The following is a 23,577-nucleotide window of genomic DNA, read 5'->3' as shown; positions in this document are numbered from 1 at the left end:
ATGAAGTAAAAACGCCAGATTTGAAGGGGAAAACAGGTATTACTAAAATAAGTTAGAAACTTTAATATCTTACTTTCAGTAATGGATAAAATGACTACTCAGAAATTCAAATAGGAAATAGAGGACCTGCACAACAGTATTTAAAATAATGAAAACAGGAAAAAAACCCAACTAACACATACAAAAACAACAGAATACACAATTTTCTCAAGTAAACACACAAGATTATTCAGAACAGACCATATATTAGGCCCCTCAAGATATTTAAAAAGATTGAGTGAATTCCTTGGTGGTCAGTGGTTACAACCCCAAACTTTCATTGCCGGGGGCATGGGTTCAAACCCTTGTCTGGGAACTAAGATCTGGCATGCTGCCCACAGAGGCAAACAACACCCTCCCCCCCCCCCCAACAAATTCCACAACATATCATAAAACATGGACTGCAGCAAAAGCAGTAGTCAGAGTGGCATAAGTGGCTAGATTAAAACAGAAACAAACAAACAAACAACAAACACATGTCTAATCGACAACCTAACTTTACACCAGGTCAGGAAGCAACAGTCAGAACTGGACATGGAACAACAGACTGGTTCCAAATAGGAAAAGGAGTGCATCAAGGCCGTATATTGTCACCCTGCTTATTTAACTTATATGCAGAGTACATCATGAGAAACGCTGGGCTGGAGGAAGCACAAGCTGGAATCAAGATTGCCGGGAGAAATATCAATAACCTCAGATATGCAGACGACACCACTCTTACGGCAGAAAGTGAAGAACTAAAGAGCCCCTTGATGAAAGTGAAAGAGGAGAGTGAAAAAGTTGGCTTAAAACTCAACATTCAGAAAACTAAGATCATGGCATCCGGTCCCATCACTTCATGGGAAATAGATGGGAAGACATTGGAAACAGTGACAGACTTTATTTTTTGGGCTCCAAAATCACTGCAGATGGTGACTGCAGCCATGAAATGAAAAGACACTTACTCCTTGGAAGCAAAGTTATGACCAACCTAGACAGTATATTAAAAAGCAGAGACATTACTTTACCAACAATGGTCTGCCTAGTCATGGCTATGGTTTTTCCAGTAGTCACGTATGGATGTGAGAGTTGGACTATAAAGAAAGCTGAGCACCGAAGAATTGATGCTTTTGAACTGTGGTGTTGGAGAAGACTCTTGCGAGTCCCTTGGACTGCAAGGATATCCAACCAGTCCATCCTAAAGGAGATCAGTCCTGGGTGTTCATTGGAAGGACTGATGTTGAAGCTGAAACTCCAATACTTTGGCCACCTCATGCAAAGAGTTGACTCATTGGAAAAGACCCTGATGCTGCGAAGGACTGGGGGCAGGAGGAGAGGGGACGACAGAGGATGAGATGGCTGGATGGCATCACCGACTCGATGGACACGAGTTTGGGTAAACTCTGGGAGTTGGTGATGGACAGGGAGGCCTGGCGTGCTGCAGTCCATGGGGTTGCAGAGAAGTCCGACAGGACTGAGCAACTGAACTGAACTTTACACCTTAAAGAAACAAGGGGTGGGGGAAGCAAAACAAACCCCAAACTAGCAAAACAAAGGAATAAAAAGTGGAGATAAATAAGAAAACAGTAGGACAACAGAGAAAAAGATGAAACCAGATTAGTTCTTTGAAAAGATCAACAAAATTGCGAAGTCTCTAACTAGACTGAGGGGAAAAAAGGAGGCTCGAATTACCAAAAATCTGAACACACTTAATAACAAGTGAAGACACTGAGTTGGTAATCAGAAACCTCCCAGTGAGAAAGAAAAAAGTCTAGAAGGAAGCTCCCAACTTCCCAACTCATTCCATAAGGACAGCATAACTCTGATATCAAAACCAGACAAAGAAACCACAAGAAAACTACAGATCAATATTCCTGCAAACCAAATCCAGCAGCATACTTAGACTGTGCAGCACATTAAAACTATGACCAAGTGATCCCAGGATCATGAGGGTGGTTCAACACAGAAACATCAATCCCAATTGATGTAGTTCAAAAGCATTTGACAAAATCAACAAACTTTCAAGATAAGAACATGCGATAGGAACTTCCTCCACCCAGTAAAGTACATTTATCAAAACCCCAGAGCTAAAATCAGTTCAGTTCAGTGGCTCAGTCGTGTCCGACTCTTTGCGACCCCATGAATCGCAGCAGGCCAGGCCTCCCTGTCCATCACCAACTCCCGGAGTTTACCCAAAGCCATGTCCATCGAGTTGGTGATGGCATCCAGCCATCTCATCCTCTGTCGTCCCCTTCTCCTCCTGCCCCCCAATCCTTCCCAGTATCAGGGTCTTTTCCAATGAGTCAACTCTTCTCATGAGGTGGCCAAAGTATTGGAGTTTCAGCTTCAGCATCAGTCCTTCCAATGAACACCCAGGACTGATCTCCTTTAGGATGGACTGGTTGGATCTTCTTGCAGTCCAAGGGACTGTCAAGAATCTTCTCCAACACCACAGTTCAAAAGCATCAATTCTTTGGCGCTCAGCTTTCTTCTCTAAGATACTTACTGGCAAAAGCTCCTTCCCTAAAATCAGAAACAAAGTAACGATGCCCTTTTCCTCCCCTTCTATTTAACACTGTACTAGAAGTTCTAGCCGGAGCCTCAGGCGAGAGTGAAAAAGGCATGCAGACAGGAGAGAGTAAAGCTGACTCTATCTGCAAATGAAATGACCTTATTTCTAAAGAATCTTCAAAAAAAAAAAAAATCTATTAAAGGTAACAAAAATTTAGCTGGGCTGTAGAATACAAGATCAACAGGCAAAAATTAATTGTTTAAATTATACCAGCAATGAGCAATCCAAAAAGGAGAATTAAGAAAATGATTTCACTTACAATTCAATCAAAAAGAAAAACATACTTAAATACTGCTAAAATGGCAATAGTCCCCCAAAACATCTACAGATTAAATATAATCCCTATCAAAAATCTCAGCTTCCTTTTTTGCAGCAATTGACAATGTGATCCTAAAATTCATATGAAAATGCAAGCAGCCTCTCTTAGCCAAAGCAATCTTGAAAGTGAATTTGGAGTACTCTGACCAATCTCAAAACTTACTACAGAGCTACAGCAGTCAATCAGCACCACAGCGTGGGACTGGCAAACGGGTGGACAGACGCGCCAACAGAACGGTCCCGGCGGTCCAGGTATAAATCCGTGCTCACTCGTGCGCGCTGTCAGGTCTGCCTTTGTGACCACGGGGACTGTCGCCCACCAGGCTCCTCTGTCCAGGAGACTGTCCCAGCAAGAACACTCGAGTGGGATGCTTATTTCCTCCTCCAGGGGATCTTCCCAACCCAGAGATGGAACCCGCATCTAACGTGGCTCCTGTACTGCGAGGGATACTTTTACCACCGGACCACTGGGAAAGCCCGCAGAACCCAAACATCTATGGTCAAATAATTTGACAAGGGTGCTGAGACCGTTTGTGGGGAAAGAGCAGCTTCTTCAACAAACGGATATATATGCAATGAATGAAGCTGGACCCGTACCTATACCATACACAAAAATTAACTCAAAATGGATCAGAGACCTAAATGTGATGAGCTAGCACTAGATAACTCGTAGAAGTGAAGAAAGTCTATAGAATGGAAGAAAATATTTGCAACTGATATATCTTATAGGAGTCTAATATCCAGAATATTAAAAACTCAATTTAACAACAAAAGACAAACCATCCAATTAAAAAACGGACAAAGGGCTCGAACAGATATTTATCCAAAGACAAACAAATGCTCAAAAATCACACAAACAGAAGCTCTCTGTAAGTCATCAGTGAAATGTAAATCGAAACCACAATGAGACTACTCCTTCATACACACTACAATGCCTACAATAATGGTAATTTTAAAAACGGGAAATAACTAGTATCAGAATGTGGAGAGACTGACTCTTTGCACACTTCTAGTGAGGACGTGAAATGATGCAGCCACTGTGGAAAATATTTCGCAGTTCTTCAAAAAAAAAAAGAAACACAGAATTACCATCGGTTGTTGTTCAGTCCCTAAGTCATGTCTGACTTTTTGTGACCCCCAAGAACTGCAGCACACCAGGCTTCCCCGTCCTTCATCATCTCCCTAAGATTGCTCAAACTCATGATCATTGATTGAGTCGATGATGCCATCCAACCACCTCATCCTCTGTCGCTCCCTTCTCCTCTTGCCCTCAGTCTTTCCAGGGTCTTTTCTAATGAGTCGGCTCTTCGCATCAGGTGGCCAAAGTACCTGTCAACACCACTCCTACATATATACCCTCAAAGTTGAAAACAGGTATTCAAATACTTGTACATGGATGTCTGCAACAGTATAATCCACAAATGTGCAAACAACCAAGACATCTGTCAAACACCCAATGGACAAACGAAATGCAGTATTACTCCTAAGAAGCGATCAAGCACCTCTGGGAGTGAGAGACGCACACTGTTCTATTGAAAGCAGGCTAACTGACGAGGGTCTACTGCACAGTACAGGGAGCTCGGGTAACAACCTAAATGCGAATCAAAAGGATACATGTATAAATGAATCACTGACATACGTGTAACTGAACCACTGTGCTGTATACCTGAAATGAACACAGTATTGTTAAACTATACTCCTATATAAAAAATAAAAAACTAAGTTAGTGTTTGTTAGAGGCTGGAAAGGGGCTGGGTGGGAAAGGACCCCCTTTAATGGGTATAGGGCCTCTGCAGATCGAGGTGACGGGAGCACAACACTGTCCATGTGCTGAATGTCACTGGAATCTATGTTTCACGATGGTTAATTCTGTTACGTGAGTAAGACACCAGGCACCCAGTGCCGGTGCGGTGAAGACCACGTGCTGGGATGAGGAAGAAAGGACAAACCAAGAGTGGGGATGCCACGAACTGAGACAAAAAGACACTGGTACTGCTGGCAGGCATGCTTCTCCCAATTCTTCTAGGGACCAAAAGATGAAACCAAGTGAATTTTCTCAATCTGAGAGCAGCCGACAATCCTTTTAAAACAATCCGACATCAAATCCATTTCATCACGATAAAACACTTCGAGTTCTAAGTTTTATCCTAATACGACCTGGTCCTCCTTCAGACTACCCCTCACTTTTCTAACTGAGGCTGAGAGAAATGAAGCAACTTATCCAAGATTACAGAGTTGACACTGATATGGTGAACAGGGGACGGCTGGTTAACAGGCTGGAACAAACTCGAGCGAAAGTCTTCTTACCTCTCTTTAAATATTTACATTTTTGGAGGAAAACTAACAAACCTTAAATACTTGTTAAGTGCCTAATATTTTCTCCCTTTTTCTAAACTTAGTCCTCATAATCTTGCCAAATAATATTTTTTTTAAATAGTTGAGGAAAACAAGTAACTGACTTTCCCAAGCTCACATATTAAATGGTGGAGCTAAGATTGGAACCCAGGTATATCTAAGTCCAAAGTCTATATTCATTCCACTACGCCATGCCTAATCATATAAAAAAGAAATGGGGACGTGCCAGTGCAAGAGCTTAATTCAGATTTGAGAGCTGGTTCATTTCCACCAAGTCTCAGGTTCAAGTGCCAAAAGAGCGGCTCATTTATGTAAGACACTGACCTAAAAGACCACAAGAAGAAACATTTCAAGAAAGTGAATTCTTAATCTAAAACTGCAATGAACATTCACAGCATCATTATTCACAGTAGCTATTTAAAAAGTAGATCAAGTGATGAACAATCTGTTCAGATCAAATGGAGTATTTTCACACAAAGGAATGAAAATATTTATACATGCTTCAACATGGAGTAGCCTAAAAAATTTTGTGCTAAGTGAAAGAAGCCAGACTCAAAACAGAAAACCTCACATACTGTAAGTACTAGTCTGTATACAAGATGTCAGAAAAGATGTACCTATATAGACAGAATTACACATTTAAAAATGTGTGTATTTTCAACTATCAATATGTAAACTGTGACTCAATAAGACTGTGTTAATAAAACAGGCATTGCAGCATTGAGTCATAAAGGTCAGTAACTCAAACTACCCCAATGCCCATCAGTAGTAAAATGGATAAACTGTGATATATTCCCACAATGGAACACTACATAGCAATGAAAATAAACAATCTATAACAAATGCAACACAGAAGAATGTCACATAATGGTGAGGAAAAGAGGCCCTACACAGAGTACATAACGTATTACTCCACTTATATAAAACTCAAAAACTGGCAAAACTAATTTGTGCTGTTCAAAGTAACAACAGTGGTTACACTCAGGGATGGTTGATTGTGTTCTGTTTCTTGAGGTGGGTAATGTTTACATGACTGGACTTGCTTTGTGGATATACATGACGCTGTACACTTCCGTTAAGTGTACTTTTGTACATGTATGGTGTATCTTAATAATTTCTTAAAAAAAAAAAATCACCTGTAATCTACCCGCCCCAGGGGGTGGGGGGAGAACCTGAGAAATACCAAATGTCCTTCAATCAAGTAATAGTTAAATAAACGCAGAAAGAACAGCTACGTGTAGTAGTCACAGTTGGAAGCCCATGAAATAACTCATCTCTTCCTTTTTCCTTAGAGAATCAATCCCACTGTTAAAAACATGTTGGGATTTGAGTGTAAACTAATGGTTTTCACAGTGTAGTTTGCAAACTCCTATAAAGTGAAGTGAAGTCACTCAGTCGTGTCCAACTCTCTGCAACCCCATGGACTGTAGCCCACCAGGCTCCTCCATCCATGGGATTTTCCAGGCAAGAGTACTGGAGTGGGCTACCATTGCCTTCTCCTGGGGATCTTCCCAACCCAGGGATCGAACCCGGGCAAACTCCTATGGGTCCCCAATATTCTTCAAGAAGTTTTCAATGTCAAAACTGATCACAAAAAAAAACCTGTTGGGATTCTGATTTTGATTATACTGCACTTACAGATCAATATGGGGAGAAATAAAATCTTAACGAGTCTTCAAACTTATGAACAAGGCACACCGCTCTTTACTGAGGTTTTTATCAATAACTTCCCTCAGCAGTGTTTTGTACCTCTCAGGGTATACTTCACATCTTTTGTCACATTTATCCCTAAGTAATTCATACTTCTGGTACTACTGTAAACAATATTTTTACAATTTTATAATTTCAATGTTTTGATGCTAATACACACAAATACAACTGCTTTTTGTAAGCTGATCTTGTATTCTGTGGGATGGCTTCAAGAGGCCTTGCAGCTTTTGGACCACTGTCCTGAGACCACAGAAGTGAAAGTGTCTGAGCTGGAGGGCACCGATGAGAGTGGCCCGACTGAGAAGGAACAGGCGGTTCTATTTTAAACCTCCAAGGGTTTGAACAGTGTGTATACAATATACAACCGACACAGAAGTTTATAGGGAGAGTCACAGGAAAGAAAATGGGGTTTAGAAATTCTCAACGAGTTAAAGTTACAAACAGAATCAGTCAATAAGAAGGCAGGATATAAGTTGGGAGTCTAGGATCAAACAAGTAAGCCACATTTAAGGAAGTATGTAAGCAAAAGACAGACCCTAGAGAATTCTCAGCAGGGAATCAACTGTACTAAAGCTAAAGGCAGAGCTTGCTTGGGTGTATGAACAGTTAGACCAACCTAGCTAGTTTTAATTCAGAGGGGCTTGACCCTTCTTGGGACTTAAAAGACCAGGGGTCATTAACTCAGAGCTAATTTCTTTGTGTCAGAGGATCTTGCCCACCCATAATCTCAGCGGAAAGATAGCATTATGTCCTCACATCGAGACGAGTATCTCTTAGGGGTTTTCGATTCTTATCTGCTGAGTGTAGGTTTGCCCACTCAGGACCTTAGGCCTCTTCTGCCAGGGTGTTCTGTTGCAACTCTCAACTGGCTCTGGAGGAAAAGGGATCTCAATATAAAATAATTATTATATATAACAAGATAAACTTATAACTGTGTCAAGATAGTTCTGATATGTTGAATCATAATAAGCAAATTATTATACACCTATCTTCTTTATATGTAAGGGACAGAAAGACTTATTGACCTGATTGATACAACATTTCATTACCGAAAGGAACTGATAATCAAGGCTTTCTAAGCCCATGTCACAATCCACACTAATCATAAATGAGGTATGTCTGGCACATCTAGGAAACTAGAACAGAAAGGAAGAACCATCGGAGGGCCGGATATTTGAAGTAGAAAAACAGTCTGAAGGCTATGGGGCATTCCTAACAAGGAACAAGTTGTTGAGCAGATCTTTCTCACCCTGAGAGGAATAATGTGGTTCCTGTCCCCTTCAGATAAAGGGCTAGGAAGGAAACAGGATGGATAAAATGACTACCTAGTGTACTGTCAGCCTCTTGAGACATAAGCATTGTAACAGTCAGACCTTGAGTCTCAGAAACCTGATCCTGCTACCTTGTGTATGTCTATAATTAGCTCTACTTTGTTTTCCATAAATAATTAGTAAAGTCCATTTTGAAATATTAATATTAGCCAATCTCAACATATTTAAAGAAGTCAGGGAAAGCAAGTCCTTTGCTTTTTTAAAAAACAAAAACAAAACTAGTATTTAAGCCAACTTTAGAAGAGTATCATTGTGAATACAATGTTTTTTTGTACATCCTTTGTGCAGAAACTCAAATGGTAAAAATTAAGAATTTCTATACCACCACAGGAAAACAGAAATACTCTGACAAAAACAATCTAAATAAATCCCTAGATCTGATCAACTCACTTGGTGATTCTTTCTGTCTAGGCAATCTTTTCCAAACATCACTACAACAGGGAGAATAACTAAAAACAGCAAAATGATATTAAATAAAGGATGAAGCCCACACTTCAATACAATCAAATTTTTAAACAACCAGGATTCCAAACTGTTTCCTCCAAGCTCTAATTTCATGAGACATTCTTTAAGGGAAAAAAAGGAGGGGCTGTCTTATATGTAACTGCTGTGTATTTTGGTATCTACATTGCATACTACCCAGAAACAAAGTCTGTGAAATTAAAATTAGCAGATAAAGCAACACTGGGATTATTAACTACCCTAAAGCAAATCACTCCTTTCCCTTCACTGTGTTACACCGTTGGAGTCTCGTCATCTGCACACTCGTTCACCGCACAACCCAGTATCGAGGACAGTGTGGGACTCGCAGGGAGTGCTTGACAATCATCTGCTGAATAAACTCTGCAGGAAGCAATTGTCCACTGTGGTTTATACACACTCATCAGGGTCAAGTCAACACAGTAGGCACAGGGACCTAATGCACTTCTTTACTATTATTTCAGCTTGAAAAATGACCACGGCACTTTGCAATTTAATAATTTAAAAACAACAGCCAGTTCCTTTTTTGATTGCACAATATAATTTAATCAAACATGTCCAGCGTTCTCACTTTTAATTGGAGAGCACATATTTTCCAAGTTGTCTGGAGTAAGAGTGAAGATAACCCTGAAAACATCTTTTCAGTACTAATGAGACAAAGAGATATCTTTAGAAATCATCTCCATTTCTATATTCAGTGATCTAGTTGTAGAACTATAAGATACACTTATATACCTATATATACACTTCAGAGTTGAACGACTACTGTAGCAACTAAAGTTACACAGAGATTGAGATGGCAGTTGGAGAGGATTTCTTTGAAATTTTATAAGCTTAACAAGTTACTTTTTATTGATTCTTTACTGGATTCAGTTTACCAGATTATGTGCAATAGAAGGCAGAATTTACCCCATCCAAGCACTAACCAGGCAATAAAAGGCAGAACTTGAATTCAAACCCTGAGCTCTAACTCCAGATCCAGAGCATTTAATTAGTGGATTAAAGTGGGACTTCAAGATTGACTTACCCATAATGCCGGTGTTTTTCTCTTTTTAAAATTTTAGCGCAGCTGATTTACGATGTTGCATCAGTGTCAAGTGTACAGCGAAGGGATTCGTTTTATACACACATATCGCCCATCATACTTTTCCAGATTCTTTCCCATCATAACTAGATATTGACTATACTTCCCTGTGCTATACAGTAGGTCCTTGTTGGTTATCTATTTTATATATAGTAGTGTGTTATCTGTTAATCCCAAACTCCGAATTTATCCCCCCCTCCTTTCCCTGTTGGTAACCATAAATTTAAGTTCATTTTATCTTTTTTTCCATTCCACATATAAGTGATTATGTGTTATTTATATTTGTCTTACATTACTTAGTATGATAATTCTAGGTCTGTTCATGTTGCTGCAAATGTCATTATTTCATATGTTTTTATGGCTGAGTAATGTTTCAGTGTGTGTGCGCACACACTGGAAAATATAAACACACACAGTACGTCTTCTGCACCCATTCATCTGTGGAGGGACACTTAGGTTGCTTGCACCTCTTGGCAGTCGTAAATAGCGCGGTGTGACACCGGGGCACGTGTATCATTCTGAGTTTGAGTTTCCATCTTTTTCTGGTAACGTACCAGGAGAGGGAGTGCTGCATCCTGATGCCTCTTCTCAGCTTTTTAACAAACGTCCACACTGCCCTCCACAGCGGCCGCACTAAGTCACTCTCACACCAATGGCGTGGAAGGGCCCCCCTTTCTCCACGCTCTCCCCAGCATTTACTATTGTAGACTTTCAGATGATGGTGATCCTGACCAGTATGAGGCAGTACCTCATTACAGTTTTATTTCCATTTCCCGAATAATTAACACTGATGAAGATCTTTTCATGTGCTCATTAGCCATCTGTATGTCTTTTTCAGATAAATGTCTGTTTAGGTCTTCTGCCCATTTTTTGATTGTGTTGTTTTTTTGATATTGAGCTGCAAGAGCTGTTTGTATTTTTTTGGAAATTAAACCCTTGTCAGTTGCACTGTTTGCAAATATTTTCTCGCAGTCCACATTGCTATCATTTATGTAAGAGGATGTTTTTGCCTACCTCCTCTGAGTTTTATGGTGTCATATCTGATATTTACATTTTAAGCCAATTTGAGTTTACTTTTAAGTATGGTGTGAGGACGTGTTCTAACTTCACTGGTACACATGCAGCTGTCCAGCTTCCCCAACCCCACTTGCTGCAGAGACTGTCTTTTCCTCACTGTATACTCTCGCCTCCTCTGTTGAAGATTAATTGACCGTAGGTGTACGTGTTTATTTCTGGGCTCTCTATTCCGCTCTGTTGATTCATGTCTGTTTTTGTGCCAATACCACTCTGTTTTGACTGTAGCTTTGTAGTATAGTCTAAAGCATGGGAGGGTTATGCTTCCAGCTTTGTTCTTTTCTCTCAGAATTGCTCTGGTAATTCTGAATCGTTTGTGGTTCCATATTTATTTCTTTGAATCACCTTCAGTTTTCTTTATCAATGTTTTGCACTTCTCCACATTTAAGTCTTTTACCTTCTTGCTCAGGTTTTTTTCTGGGTATTTTATGCTATCTTTTTGAGGCAATTTTAAGAGAGTTTGTTTTTCTTTTTACTTTCTCTTTCTGGTATTTCAACGTCACCATAAAGAAGTCTGTTAGTACAACGGGTCTCCGTGCGTTACTCCTGTGTCCCACCACCTTGCTCAGTTTGTTTATCAACTCTAATAGTTGTTGTGCAGTTTATTTGCAATAAAAGACAGAAATTGAATTCAAACCCTGAGCTCTAACTCTAAATCCAGGGCATTTAACTAGTGGATTAAAGTGGTACCCACTGAGACTGAATTACCCATAATGCAGTTTTAATCTCTCCTCAATGCAAAACTTTACATAACATGCCAACTTCTGGTTTAAAATCAATTAAAAAGTCATCTGCAACAGAGTTCTAAATTTCCACTACATTCTGTGAGTTCACTGCAAGGCAACCCAGAATAATCCCTTTAGACGCAGTCTTCGGACACAGGGGAGAAGTCCAGCTCTGGCAGACGCAGGCTGTGTCGTCCTAGTAGAAACTGCTCTGGTGCTTGTCACCTGTCTCAACATTCCCCCCACACCCTGAAATTTCCAAAACGATCTCTGAATAAGGAACACAAGAGCTTCCATTCTTGGCAGACATATTCTAATTTTCAAGAATCAACAGCAACAAAACCCAAAACTTCCTAAACACAACAGTCACGCAAAGCTTTCTACACAAAAACCTGCCTAGTACGAAATCCTTCTGCCTGGTATACTATGAAATGAAGTATTAGCAGATTCTAAAATTCAGAGGAAAAAAAGGCCTGGTCACGGATACCTAATTACTCACAGAGTAATCAAGTTACTGGTTCCTAACCACACTATCATTCTTCTAAATGGCATAAATTCAGCTTTTACACTTGACCTATACATGCATATTGCAAAGCATTCTTTAAAAGAGAAAAGTCCATACTGAGGATAATATGTATTCATATTACATACATACATAACAAATTAACCGATTAATACTTCAGAACTGGACCAAGATTAGACAAAGTAAATGAAATATGCTTAAATGTATCTTTGTTTTAGTTTTAAGGATGCTATGTATTTGAATGCACTATCAAGGAACAAAGTCAGTAAGTAGGAAAAAAAATTTAATAAATGAGCAACTGGCTCAACATGATATGGGCAATTTTAATAATCCAATCTGCAAAGCCAGAACAGTCTTTTTAAAAAAGCGTTAAAAAAAAAAAAATTTGAACATTAGCTTGCCTTCATAATCCAGATAAGAATACTTTTAATACATATATCTGGTTTGCTATGTGAAATAACCTAATGAGCCCATTTAATCTTAGAACACTTTTCTAAGGCTGCAATCTTAGAACACTTTTCTTTCTGCATTCTTCAAAGCACATTTATGACTCCACAAGCATCAAGATTTTGGCTATACCGTATATCATTCCTCTCTGCTACTTTACTGAAAAACCAAGTAACTTTAAAAATTACAATAAAGTGACATCAAATAATCTGATTTCCCATTATTAGGTTTTTAAATAACACTAAAATGTTCCACTTGCCCAAACCTGCCACTACTTAAATATGGCCTATCTATTCCAACAATTCATTACTAAGTAAGTCGCTTTTAAACAGAAACAATTCAAATGATCAGATTGAAGCTCATTCTATTTTCTGTCAGATTATAAAGTAATCATGTAAGGTTTATGAGTGCTAAGAAGGACCCATCTTACCTTTCTCAGTTGATACTTTTTCTATGCATCTGAAAGAAAAGAGAATCAAATGGTACATGAATCATCTTGCACATTTTCTTAAAATACAAACATTTAGCCTTTCCAGGTTCATCTCCAGAGTGATACAGAAAACATCTAGAGCAGTACTGTCCAGTAGAACTTTCTGCAATGACAAAAAATATTCTGCATCTGTACTGTCCAATATGGTAGTCTCCATGTGGTTCCTGAGTGACTGAAATAGCTCTGTAGCTGAGGAACTGAATTTTCAGTTTTGATTAATATAATTTAAATAGCCACAAGTAGCTATCATATTTGACAGCACACAGCTAGAGTATCATTCAAAATAGTTGTTTTTAACTGTAAAAAGATATTGGTACAAAGAAACTATTGCCAATTTTGTTGTATTAAATGGTCATAAAAGAAAAATGCCTTTATTTTACACAAATGCAGTAACTAGTGGTGCAATGAAATATTTGAGATATCCTCTAAAATACTTCTGCCAAAAGAAAAACAGAGGGAAAAAGGATAAAGGTAGTCAGAATGGCAAAATCTCAATCACTGTGAAATCTGGGTGATAAATACTGAGGTTTCATTATTACCTCTACTGTGGATATATTTGACAATTCTCATAATAAAAATTTAACGAACCTAAAAGAAAAGCCTAAAATTATTCATTTGTTAAACTGAAGTCAAAATCTATTTCTAAAACGGCAGCAGACTGGACCTAGAAATAAATGTAACTTGAACTTTACAAATTAGATAGGAAGAGTAAAAAGTCTAATGTGTAATAAACTGGTGGTTAAAAAAATGTCATTCACGTTTTTAATTTGGGGAAATTTCTATCAAACATGAACTGTTGAGTACAGTATAATGACTCTCCTCTATAGCCCTTACCCAAATTCAAAGCTGACCTGTCTTGGAGCTTTCCCAAAATGCCCAACAGCATCTCTGAGCAGTATAGTTTTCTCCTTTTTGAAAATAAACCTAATACAAATGAAGACTCTTATTTTACGAAGAATATCCAAGCAGATACAGAAGCCACAGCATAATACAAATTCTGTTCTCTTTAGAGAGACTAGATATCATTTTCTCACCTCATTTATTTTTTAAAAGCTTGGTATTATAATTTATTACATTTTTAATGTCCCAATTAATAACTAACACAAGAATACTGCTCATCATTCTAGCTCTAAATGAAAAGTACATAAAATCATTGTTAGATCTTGAAACACTATGCAATAAACTTTCTGAAAGCCTATCGGAATGGTTCAGTGTTTCCTTTACCAAGATCACCGCAAAAGGAAATGGGATTTCAGGCTTATACAATTGAAGCCTTCTCTAAAGAGCCACAGAATTCAGAATTTTTTCCAATTCAGAGTATTACTGCCTCTTCTCACTATCATGACGATCACCTTACAAAAAGAAAGTGTGAAGCAAAGGCTTACTACCATTTTCCTTTCTGCAAGAAAACAAACCCCAGATGGAATTCCACATACTGGAAAACAGCGCAGCATTTGTTTCATTTGTAACCCATCTGAACCTGTAGGTTTACCACTAAGAATACTGTTTTAGCCTATATTCCTATACTCCTTGTGGTGAGGAAATAACAGCTTTTCTCAACAGCTAAGTGAGAAATTAAAAAAAAAAAAAAAGTAAGTATTAAATTCTGAAATGCATCAGATAATCAAAGGACTTATTATCACATAGTAGGAAGAAAGTAAGTCTTCTGCATTTAAAGTAATCTTATTTTAACAATTATAGTGTTTTCCTATTAGTAGAGAATGGATGTTTTAACTTCTAAATCAGAAATAAGCTGGAGTGTGTATGTATACACAGATATCTGTATATACCCATACATAGATACCTATACATTTTTAAGTTAGATGAGGGTATAAACATCCGCATTTGAAGCATAAGAATCTTAACTCTGGAATTTATTGGCTAAAATACAGCAAATAAAGAGCCTAATTCTTAGTACTAATATATAACCTTTCTTCAAATTTGGTTTATCTTTCCTTACTGTTAGGCTTTAAGCTTTTAATTTAAAATGATTATAGATTTAACTTAATGCCTTTTGCTTGAGCACATTCACTGAAAAATTCTTTTTATTCCCCTTCACAAAGAGTTCCTATTTTTTTCATTAATTTCTGAGTATGTCAATGCAAATAGAAAAACTGTCATAAGATTAGGAAAATTTATAAAAACAGTAATTGCCATCTAACTGTAAAGCTCATTCCACAAATCATAAATTACCAGCTAAAGATGAAGAAGCATATTCAAGGAGGTTAAGTGACTTGCCCAAGGTCACTTAGTAAGCAGTAAAAAGCAATGCTTTTTTCTATTTTGCCTTGTAAGAGGAAGAGATTACAATCAATCCAAGTCTATTTACTGACACTTGAAGCTACTGTACAAGTAACTTGGCTGTTTCCTTGATCAAGAGAAACAAAGGTAGGTTAAACAGTTGATTACTGGGAAGTTGAGAGAAATGTTATTTGGAAAACAGAGCTGAATCAAGGTCAGAAGGCACTTGACCAGGGTTCAGGGATCAGACATTTCAAAACTTGAAATGTCTTAAAGGATAAAGTTTCTCAATTACTTTTTAAAATTTATCACTCTGAAAATGTAAACCATGCATACATTTGACAAACCTCCACTAATCAATGCACCTTTCCCCTTTACTGAAATCCATGTCTCATTTTTCTTTATAAATCCTGGCTCAGCACACTACCAGACCCAATTATTTGCTTAATCAAGGTTTACTGAGCTGAAATGCTTTAGGAGTTCTTAGATTTCCAGGGTATGCAGTAAATTGAAAACGTGTAACCAAAAATTATTAGAGTGAAAATTTATCAAACAATCCAATCAAAACTCATAATTTAAAATATACAGTTAAGAAATAGTTCTGAGGCTAAAAGAACACCATGATCTTTTATGATACCGAATGAGAGAGAGAGAGGGACTTTTAAGCATTAAGACTTTCCTTTCCCCCCCAAGGAGCGCTGTGGGGGAACACTGCGGGGTGAGGCCGTCCCTATCCAGTCCCTATCCAAGCTCGACCGTCCAACATTCACATTGTGGAAACACAAAGACTCATGAGTACTGTTTTGACAGAAGTTAGGGAACATAATAAACCATGAGAGCTGGTAAAATTAACACTTAAGAGATTTTCTCTAAGTAAAACTGATCAATCAGTGGGAGGGAAACGTGCTAAGGAGATATAGCTATATATAACTTTCAAATGGGTAGTGAAAATGGAAGGAAATTTTAAAAGATTAAGTTATTAACCTTCCTGTGTATGGTTACAGAAAAAATTAAAAATCCAATTTGGCAGAATTTACATGAAAAACTCCACTACACACTAGTTATACCTCTACTATATAACTACAGTAGAGGTATAACTACTACATAACTATATATATAGTAGAGGTATATAACAGGTAGCATATCACTGCTCAAAACAAAAACTTTCAGTATTTCCCACCTATCACGCTTTGTATTAAGTGCGGCACTGAAGCCTCACAAACTCATCCCATTGAGCGTAACATCGTCTCCTATAGAGAACAAAACTGAGGTACAAGCAGTTACCTTGTCCAAGGAATTTACATCCAAATAAGGCCAACGACATATCTTTTCAAAGTTATGACAGTAAATACTGTTTAAATTTTTTGTCTATGAAATTCATTTACAGCAATTATTAATCGAATCCTAACTGCAGCTCATTTAGAAGTACAGATTTTTGTTGTCCACAGAAATTTAATTTACACAATTCTCTAAATTATGTTAATTGGTGAAAGTAGCTCAACTGTGTCCGACTCTTTGCGATGCCATGTACTATATACAGTCCATGGACTCCCCCAGGCCAGAATGCTGGGGTGGGTAGCCTTTCCCTTCTCCAAGGGATCTTCCTAACCCAGGTCTCCTACATTGCGGGCGGATTCTTTACCAGCTGAAAGAAAGTAAAGTCGCTCAGTCGTGTTCGACTCTTTGCAACCCCATGGACTGTAGCCTACCAGGTTCCTCTGCCCATGGGATTTTCCAGGCAAGAGTACCGGAGTGGGTTGCCATTTCCTTCTCCACTTTACCAGCTGAACCACATGTTAACCAAATAACATCCAATAATTTGAAAGCACATCTAAAACACAATATACCTTTGAATATTATTTCTTTCAGAGAGTCTTCCAAGACAAGTATGCCAAGGTCACAGACTTCACTCTTAATTTTGGAATAGGTGTGTTTCAAATTTTAAATTGACCGGGCCTGTGTAAGCCAAATATTGTCAGGATCTCTACTGGGGAGGCAGGGTGGCGGCAGCGGCCGGGGGCATTTAAAACTGATTTCTCCCCGCACCTTCAATTTTTCCTGCTTTTACCAAGTTTTTTTTTTTTTTTCCACTTGAAAGTCAAAAAGACACAAAAGTCTTCAGCAACGAATTCCATGGCTAATGCGCTTCATTTCTACAACTTACAAACACGTGTGCTTCACTACTTTAGGCACAGAACATTTTGAAGAACAACTTGAAAAATACGTCGATTCCTGTTGATCTTGGTTCCTCTATGACTTCTCGGGAATGAAAGAATTCCTTTCAGAGTATTCAAATGTTGAAGGACAAAATCCCTGCATCAAAATATATCCAAAAACACACACTTGTGTGTGCCTCAGTTTTATTATCTATAGGAGATAACGTTAAGCTCGATGAAATGAGTTTGAGACTTTAAGTGCAGCACTTAATGCTAAGCATGATACTTAGAAATATTGAAAATTTTTGGGTCTTTTGACACTCGTCAAAAAAACACACCGCATTTCACAGTCTACACTTAAAATTGGCAAGCCACGTTTTTATCCTACCAATAAGTTTTTTTTAAAAAACGAGTGGAAAGTAATGTGAAAATTTACTACGGTGGGGGAAAAAAAAAAAGCCCCAAACCAACTGCATAACGATCCTAGTACAACTGAGGCTGATCAGGAGGGAAGGGGGGAACGTCCTCATTCTGCGCGCTGAGATCGAAGCCCCCGCCGCCGGTGTCCCAACGGGGGCGCGCCGCAGCAGCGGAGGCCGCCGCGCGGGGGAAGGGGTCGGCGGGGCCGGGCGCAGGCAGGCCGCGGGCGGGGGGGCGCCGAGCCGGCCGGCAGGGGGCAGCGCGGCGGCGCGTCACGTGGGGCGGCCGCTACGGGAGCCGCGAAGGCTGCGCGCGGGCGGAGGGGGGTCGCTCCCACCGCCGCGGAGACGGCGTTACTCACAGCAGGCGCGGGCTCCTCTTGCCCTGGGCCGGGGACGGCGGCTTCGCGGCCTGGGCCGGCTGCCCCGGGGCGTCCGCGGGCCTGGCGCTGGGGCTGCTCCTCCGCCGGCGCGGGTACTCGGCCTTCCTCCGGCGGGACACGGCGGCGGCCGCGGCGGCGCGGCCCCGGTCCCGGCCTCCCCTCAGCACGCGGCTGCTGGGGGGCCCCGCGGGCGCCGCCGCCGCCGCCTCAGGGGGCTGTGGCCGGGGCTCCGCCGCCGCCGGCCCCCCTCCCTCGTCCTGCCGCTCCGGGGGTCTCGGCTCTTCCGTCTCCCCCGGCATCGGGACGCGTCCGCCCCCCCACCCCCTGGTCCCGGCGGCGGAGGCGGCGGCGGCGGCGGCCGCGGCGCTGCTCCCCCCGCCCCCCGGAGCGGCCGGCTCACTCACTCTCCGCGCCTCTCTCCCCCCTCCCCTCCGCCCGGCTCCGAGGGCGCCCCCCCCACCCCCTGCCACTCAAGGGCCGGTACCGCTGGCGGCGCGCGCGCGCGCCCGCCACGGGAGCGCAGCGGGCCAATCAGGGGGAAGGAACGGCTCCTTGGCCCCGCCCCTCGCGGGCTTTCACGTCGCGGCGTCCCGGGCTTCCGCCCACCCCCACCGGCCTTCCACCAATCAGGAAACGGCTCCAAGGGAGCGCGCGAGGTTTCCTTCCCCGCGCACCCGTTCTCACCGTTAAACGGCTGCGTCTCGCGACAATCCCAAAGTGACCTTCCCCCCCCCCACCTCCGGAGATCAACGCGCGCCCGGGGCAGTGGGAGGGGCAGGCCTCGCGAGGGGGCGGGTGGGAAACGCACCTCCTTCCCCGCCTCGCGCGCTCCCTGGGCTGGCTGCGCGCGCACCTGCCGCCCTAAGGAGCCGCTAACGCCACAAGGGCTTTCTATCCTTCTCCCTTAAGCCGCGGAGGGAACCTCGGCGTCCTTCCGCGTCCACCCCGGCCCCACTTTCCTGTCTGTGGCCTTTCTGTCCCCAGCGCCGCGAGGTCTTGCGGGGAAGAAGGGGGGAAATTTTTTTTTTTTTGAGCTGTCGCTTCTCCTTTAAGAAAAAAAGCCCCGTCGGCCGCCGGATGAAAGTCTCTGAAAAAATGGCGGCGGTGGAACAGAGGCGGGGTCGTGAGGGCAAGGAGGACCCGCCTTCTGGCGCATGCGCGTGGTCGGCTCGCCCCGGGGCATCCTGGGAACTGAAGTTCCGCTTCCCCCTGAGCCTTCGGGAGAGAGATGGGAACCCCGAGGTGAAGAGGATGCTGGGAGGCTTTGACCGTTGCGCGCTGGGAGAGGTAGTCGGCTGTCTCGTCAGTTCAAATTTGCTCTTCCGGGAGGCGGCGTTTCCGGGTTGGGCCTGGGCGCCCGCCCGCATCCGGGTACGCCTACCGAGCCAGTGGCCGGTTGGAGTTGCCTGGCAGAGTTTCCCGTAACTTTTCGCTTGGTGTTGGCGAACCATGTCAGGGTGGCCACGCGGTAGCCCTCACCTCTGGTTAGACGGCGCCGCTGCGGGGACCGGCTAGCGTTCACATACATCTCCTGCATCATCCCCTCTTCTGTGCGCGTCTGGAGGTCAGGGGTGGACTTTGGTTCCGTCGGCTCTTAGTGGGTCTGGCACGATTCCTACCCCTCATCTGATCCTTAATAAAAGTTTGTGGAAAGACCTGTGGAATTGCTTTTTTTCCCCTGGGTATCAGGGCTGAGGACTGGCACCCGCTGCTTAGGCTTGGCCGTGCTCCCTGGGTTGGAAGGAAGGGTGGTGAGGCATTGTTAGCGTGACTCTTGTGACCTCCCCAGATAACTGAAGGCTCCCCACCGCCACCATCACCACCACCACCTCCCGCCACTCCCCACCCCGAAACCATCTGCTTCTGCGGTTTTTAAATGTCGCTGCTACACAGGAAGCACGGTCAGAACAGCAGCTTTGTCAGAATGTCTTTTCTTTCCACCAGCGTGTGCAACTAAATGGCTCCAATGCATCAAACGGGAGTTTCCGTTTGCTTAGCTCCAAGTTGCCTTTGGTGATGTCTCTGAACTTCTTGCATGGCTTCCCCACGCCTTTTTTTCTTTCCTCCATTATAATGAAGGGGCGACCTGCAGGAATGCTTCTCAGTCCCGGAAAGGAAAGCATCCGGGGTTAAAAATCTCCAAAGTGAGTGACTGGAAACAAGATCTCAGAATCCAATTATACATTTCACATGAATCATTTAGTTAAACCAGATGGAGTCCAATATTTTGCAAGCCAAGTGCTGAAGAGCCTTTTTTCTTCCAGTGTTTTGGCTCAGTTACCACTTCAGATTGGGCAAATGTTCATCTTCTCTGTGGAGTGTTTTGCGCTTTGATGGGGCTAAAGGCATTTCAGTTGTAAAAACTGGCATAGTGTGGATGGGAGTTTTTCAAAGCTGTGTTTGGAGTGGGCAGACTTGGAATGACGCTGACATCCAACGGCTGGGAAAAGTAATGCAGAGGTGGGATCTCCTTTACATTAAAAAAAAAACTAAAAAGTTTAAGAATCACAGAGGAATGGAGAAGAGGGACATCCTCTGGATCATCGAAAAAGCAAGAGAGTTCCAGAAACACATCTATTTCTGCTTTATTGACTATGCCAAAGCCTTTGATTGTGTGAATCACAATAAACTGTGGAAAATTCTGAAAGAGATGGGAATACCAGACCATCTGACCTGTCTCTTGAGAAAACTGTATGCAGGTCAGGAAGCAACAGTTAGAACTGGACATGGAACAACAGACCGATTCCAAGTAGGAAAAGGAGTACGTCAAGGCTGTATATTGTCACCCTGCTTATTTAACTTATATGCAGAGTACATCATGAGAAACGCTGGGCTGGAAGAAACACAAGCTGAAATCAAGATTGCCGGGAGAAATATCAATAACCTCAGATATGCAGATGACACCACTCTTATGGCAGAAAGCGAAGAAGGGCTAAAGAGCCTCTTGATGAAAGTGAAAGAGGAGAGTGAAAAAGTTAGCTTAAAGCTCAATGTTCAGAAAACTAAGATCATGGCATCTGGTCCCATCACTTCATGGCAAATAGATGGGGAAACCCTGGAAACAGTGTCAGACTTTATTTTTGGGGGGCTCCAAAATCACTGCAGATGGTGATTGCAGCCATGAAATTAAAAGACGCTTACTCCTTGGAAGGAAGGTTGTTACCAACCTAGATAGCATATTTAAAAGCAGAGACATTACTTTGCCAACAAAGGTCCATCTAGTCAAGGCTATGGTTTTTCCAGCGGTCATGTATGGATGTGAGAGTTGGACGGTGAAGAAAGCTGAGTGCCGCAGAATTGATGCTTTTGAACTGTGGTGTTGGGGAAGACTCTTGAGAGTCCCTTGGACTGCAAGAAGATCCAACCAGTCCATCCTAAAGATCAGCCCTGGGTGTTCATTGGAAGGACTGATGTTGAAGCTGAAACTCCAATACTTTGGCCACCTGATGCGAAGAGTTGACTCATTGGAAAAGACCCTAATGCTGGGAAGGATTAGGGGCAGGAGGAGAAGGGGATGACAGAGGATGAGATGGTTGGATGGCATCACTGACTCGATGGACATGGGTTTGGGTAAACTCCGGGAGTTGGTGATGGACAGGGAGGCCTGGCGTGCTGCGATTCGTGGGGTCGCAAAGAGTCGGACACGACTGAGCGACTGAACTGAACTGAACTGAACCTTAAAAAAAGACCACTGAGTTTTAAAGGAAAGATTACAGGCTCTGACATTAAATCTGTATTATATGTATTATGGTAAGTAACAAAGCTACCCACTAATTCTGTTAACTTTAGCAAATTTCTATTTCACTACTGGTAAAAATGGGGATAATATCTATTTCACAAGACCATAGTTTTAGTTCTTTATGTACTGCCACCTTATAGCTGCTGCTGCTGCTAAGTCGCTTCAGTCGTGTCCGACTCTGTGCGACCCCATAGACGGCAGCCCACCAGGCTCCGCTGTCCCTGGGATTCTCCAGGCAAGAATACTGGAGTGGGTTGCCATTTCCTTCTCCCCACCTTATAGCAGACCTTTTGAAATTGCCTTATTTTATTCAACGTGAATAAAATCCCAGTACCCAAAAGAGAAGGAAAGTTGACCCCAGTGTCTCTTTTGAGAGAAATTAAGGCCATATAACTAGACAGCAAGTGTGCATAATTGAAATATATGCCTCTTAGAACCTGGTGTCTTAAATCTTCCAGTTTCATTCTTCATGACAGCTCTAGGTGATTGCATTTTAAACTATTGAAATACACCTGGCTCAAGAATCCAACTGTAAGCCTGGTCCAGAGTAATGGGTTAATGATCTATTCAGAAAAGCAAGTAAGCATAATTTCTGGATAATTAGGTAAATAAAGACAGCAAAATGAATTGAGTGCTAGTTAACTCTGATAAATTTTGTGAAGGAGATTATGCTTCCATGGTCTTTAAGCTTCACAGGAAAAAAAAAATCAGGATCTTTCACACACAGTCACAGCAGGCTACCCTACCCACTCTGGGAAAAAAACACAAATGCAAATCTGCCATTCCCATGAAGTCAATATAAATCCAGGGGCATAGTAGGTTCTCAAATTTTTGAAAATCAATTTTGATTCTTTATCACCTTGGCCAATGCACAACCAGAACTCAAATCCAACAACCCACTTTTCTATGTCTCAATCTTTAAAACTGTGACTTAGGAAAAAAAAAAAAAAAACTCATCAAAAGAGAGGAAGTGCTAAGCAAATACAGGAACCAAAAAGGGTTATAGAGGCTGCCTCACTCTGGCTCATTCAGTCCCTTTGCGGTCCTCTTCTTCAGCACACGCCAGAGCAGTGCACTGCAACCTCCTGTGTGTGTACCAGAGCATCCTGGGTGTGAGGCAATGGAAGAACTGGGTGAGTGGGGAGCTTCTTGGAGGAGCAACTCTAAGGGCTTGAAGACTTGGCTGCCATTTCCATGTGTGGTGGGGTGTACTTCTAGCCAGATGGAGGATAGTGTTGGAAGATTTTATTTTCATTGCTTTCCTGACCTCAGGCCAACCAAGAGTGAAGCATGAGGAACTATGTTATTTTGGGGAACTATGGGTTCGCTGTTTTTAGAGGCACAATAGGCAAAGAATTTGACACTAACCACAGAGTAAACTCTGCACAAATACTTTTGAACTGGATTGTGCTTGAAATTGTGATTTTGTTAGGAGTGTTTTTGCTCCTTGGGGGGCTGCGAGGAGATCACAGGGGGGTCATAGAGTTGGTAAGTTCAGAGATGTGATTTGGG

The 23,577-nt window shown here is 41.9% G+C and overlaps 2 protein-coding genes across 7 annotated transcripts in view; one reads left to right on the top strand and one right to left on the bottom strand.

Moving 5' to 3' along the window:
• ZFP91 (ZFP91 zinc finger protein, atypical E3 ubiquitin ligase) overlaps positions 1–18,769 on the bottom strand; it is a 34,734-nt gene extending 15,965 nt beyond the window's left edge. For 2 of the 3 annotated variants that reach the window (XM_081544539.1, XM_081544540.1), the window contains exons 1-2: positions 18,306–18,769; positions 13,068–13,096 (exon numbers count right to left, since the gene is read on the bottom strand). In XM_081544539.1, coding sequence (XP_081400665.1) covers positions 13,068–13,096; positions 18,306–18,625 — 349 coding nt within the window. In that variant the 5' untranslated portion in view covers positions 18,626–18,769. Of the gene's footprint in view, positions 1–13,067; positions 13,097–13,978; positions 14,052–17,215; positions 18,113–18,305 lie in introns of those variants that run through there. The other variant, XM_081544541.1, reaches the window with a different exon arrangement.
• Positions 18,770–23,095: 4,326 nt separating this feature from the next.
• Positions 23,096–23,577, top strand: part of LPXN (leupaxin) — a 37,855-nt gene continuing 37,373 nt past the window's right edge. For 3 of the 4 annotated variants that reach the window (XM_081544545.1, XM_081544543.1, XM_081544544.1), the window contains exon 1: positions 23,096–23,198. In XM_081544545.1, coding sequence (XP_081400671.1) covers positions 23,186–23,198 — 13 coding nt within the window. In that variant the 5' untranslated portion in view covers positions 23,096–23,185. The remainder of the gene's footprint in view (positions 23,199–23,577) is intronic. The other variant, XR_014069499.1, reaches the window with a different exon arrangement.

The sequence above is a fragment of the Giraffa tippelskirchi genome, chromosome 11 (genome assembly GCF_054371585.1).
Source record: "Giraffa tippelskirchi isolate mGirTip1 chromosome 11, T2T-mGirTip1v1.2.pri, whole genome shotgun sequence".
Lineage (NCBI taxonomy): Eukaryota > Metazoa > Chordata > Mammalia > Artiodactyla > Giraffidae > Giraffa > Giraffa tippelskirchi.
This window is presented reverse-complemented; position numbering and strand designations above follow the sequence as displayed.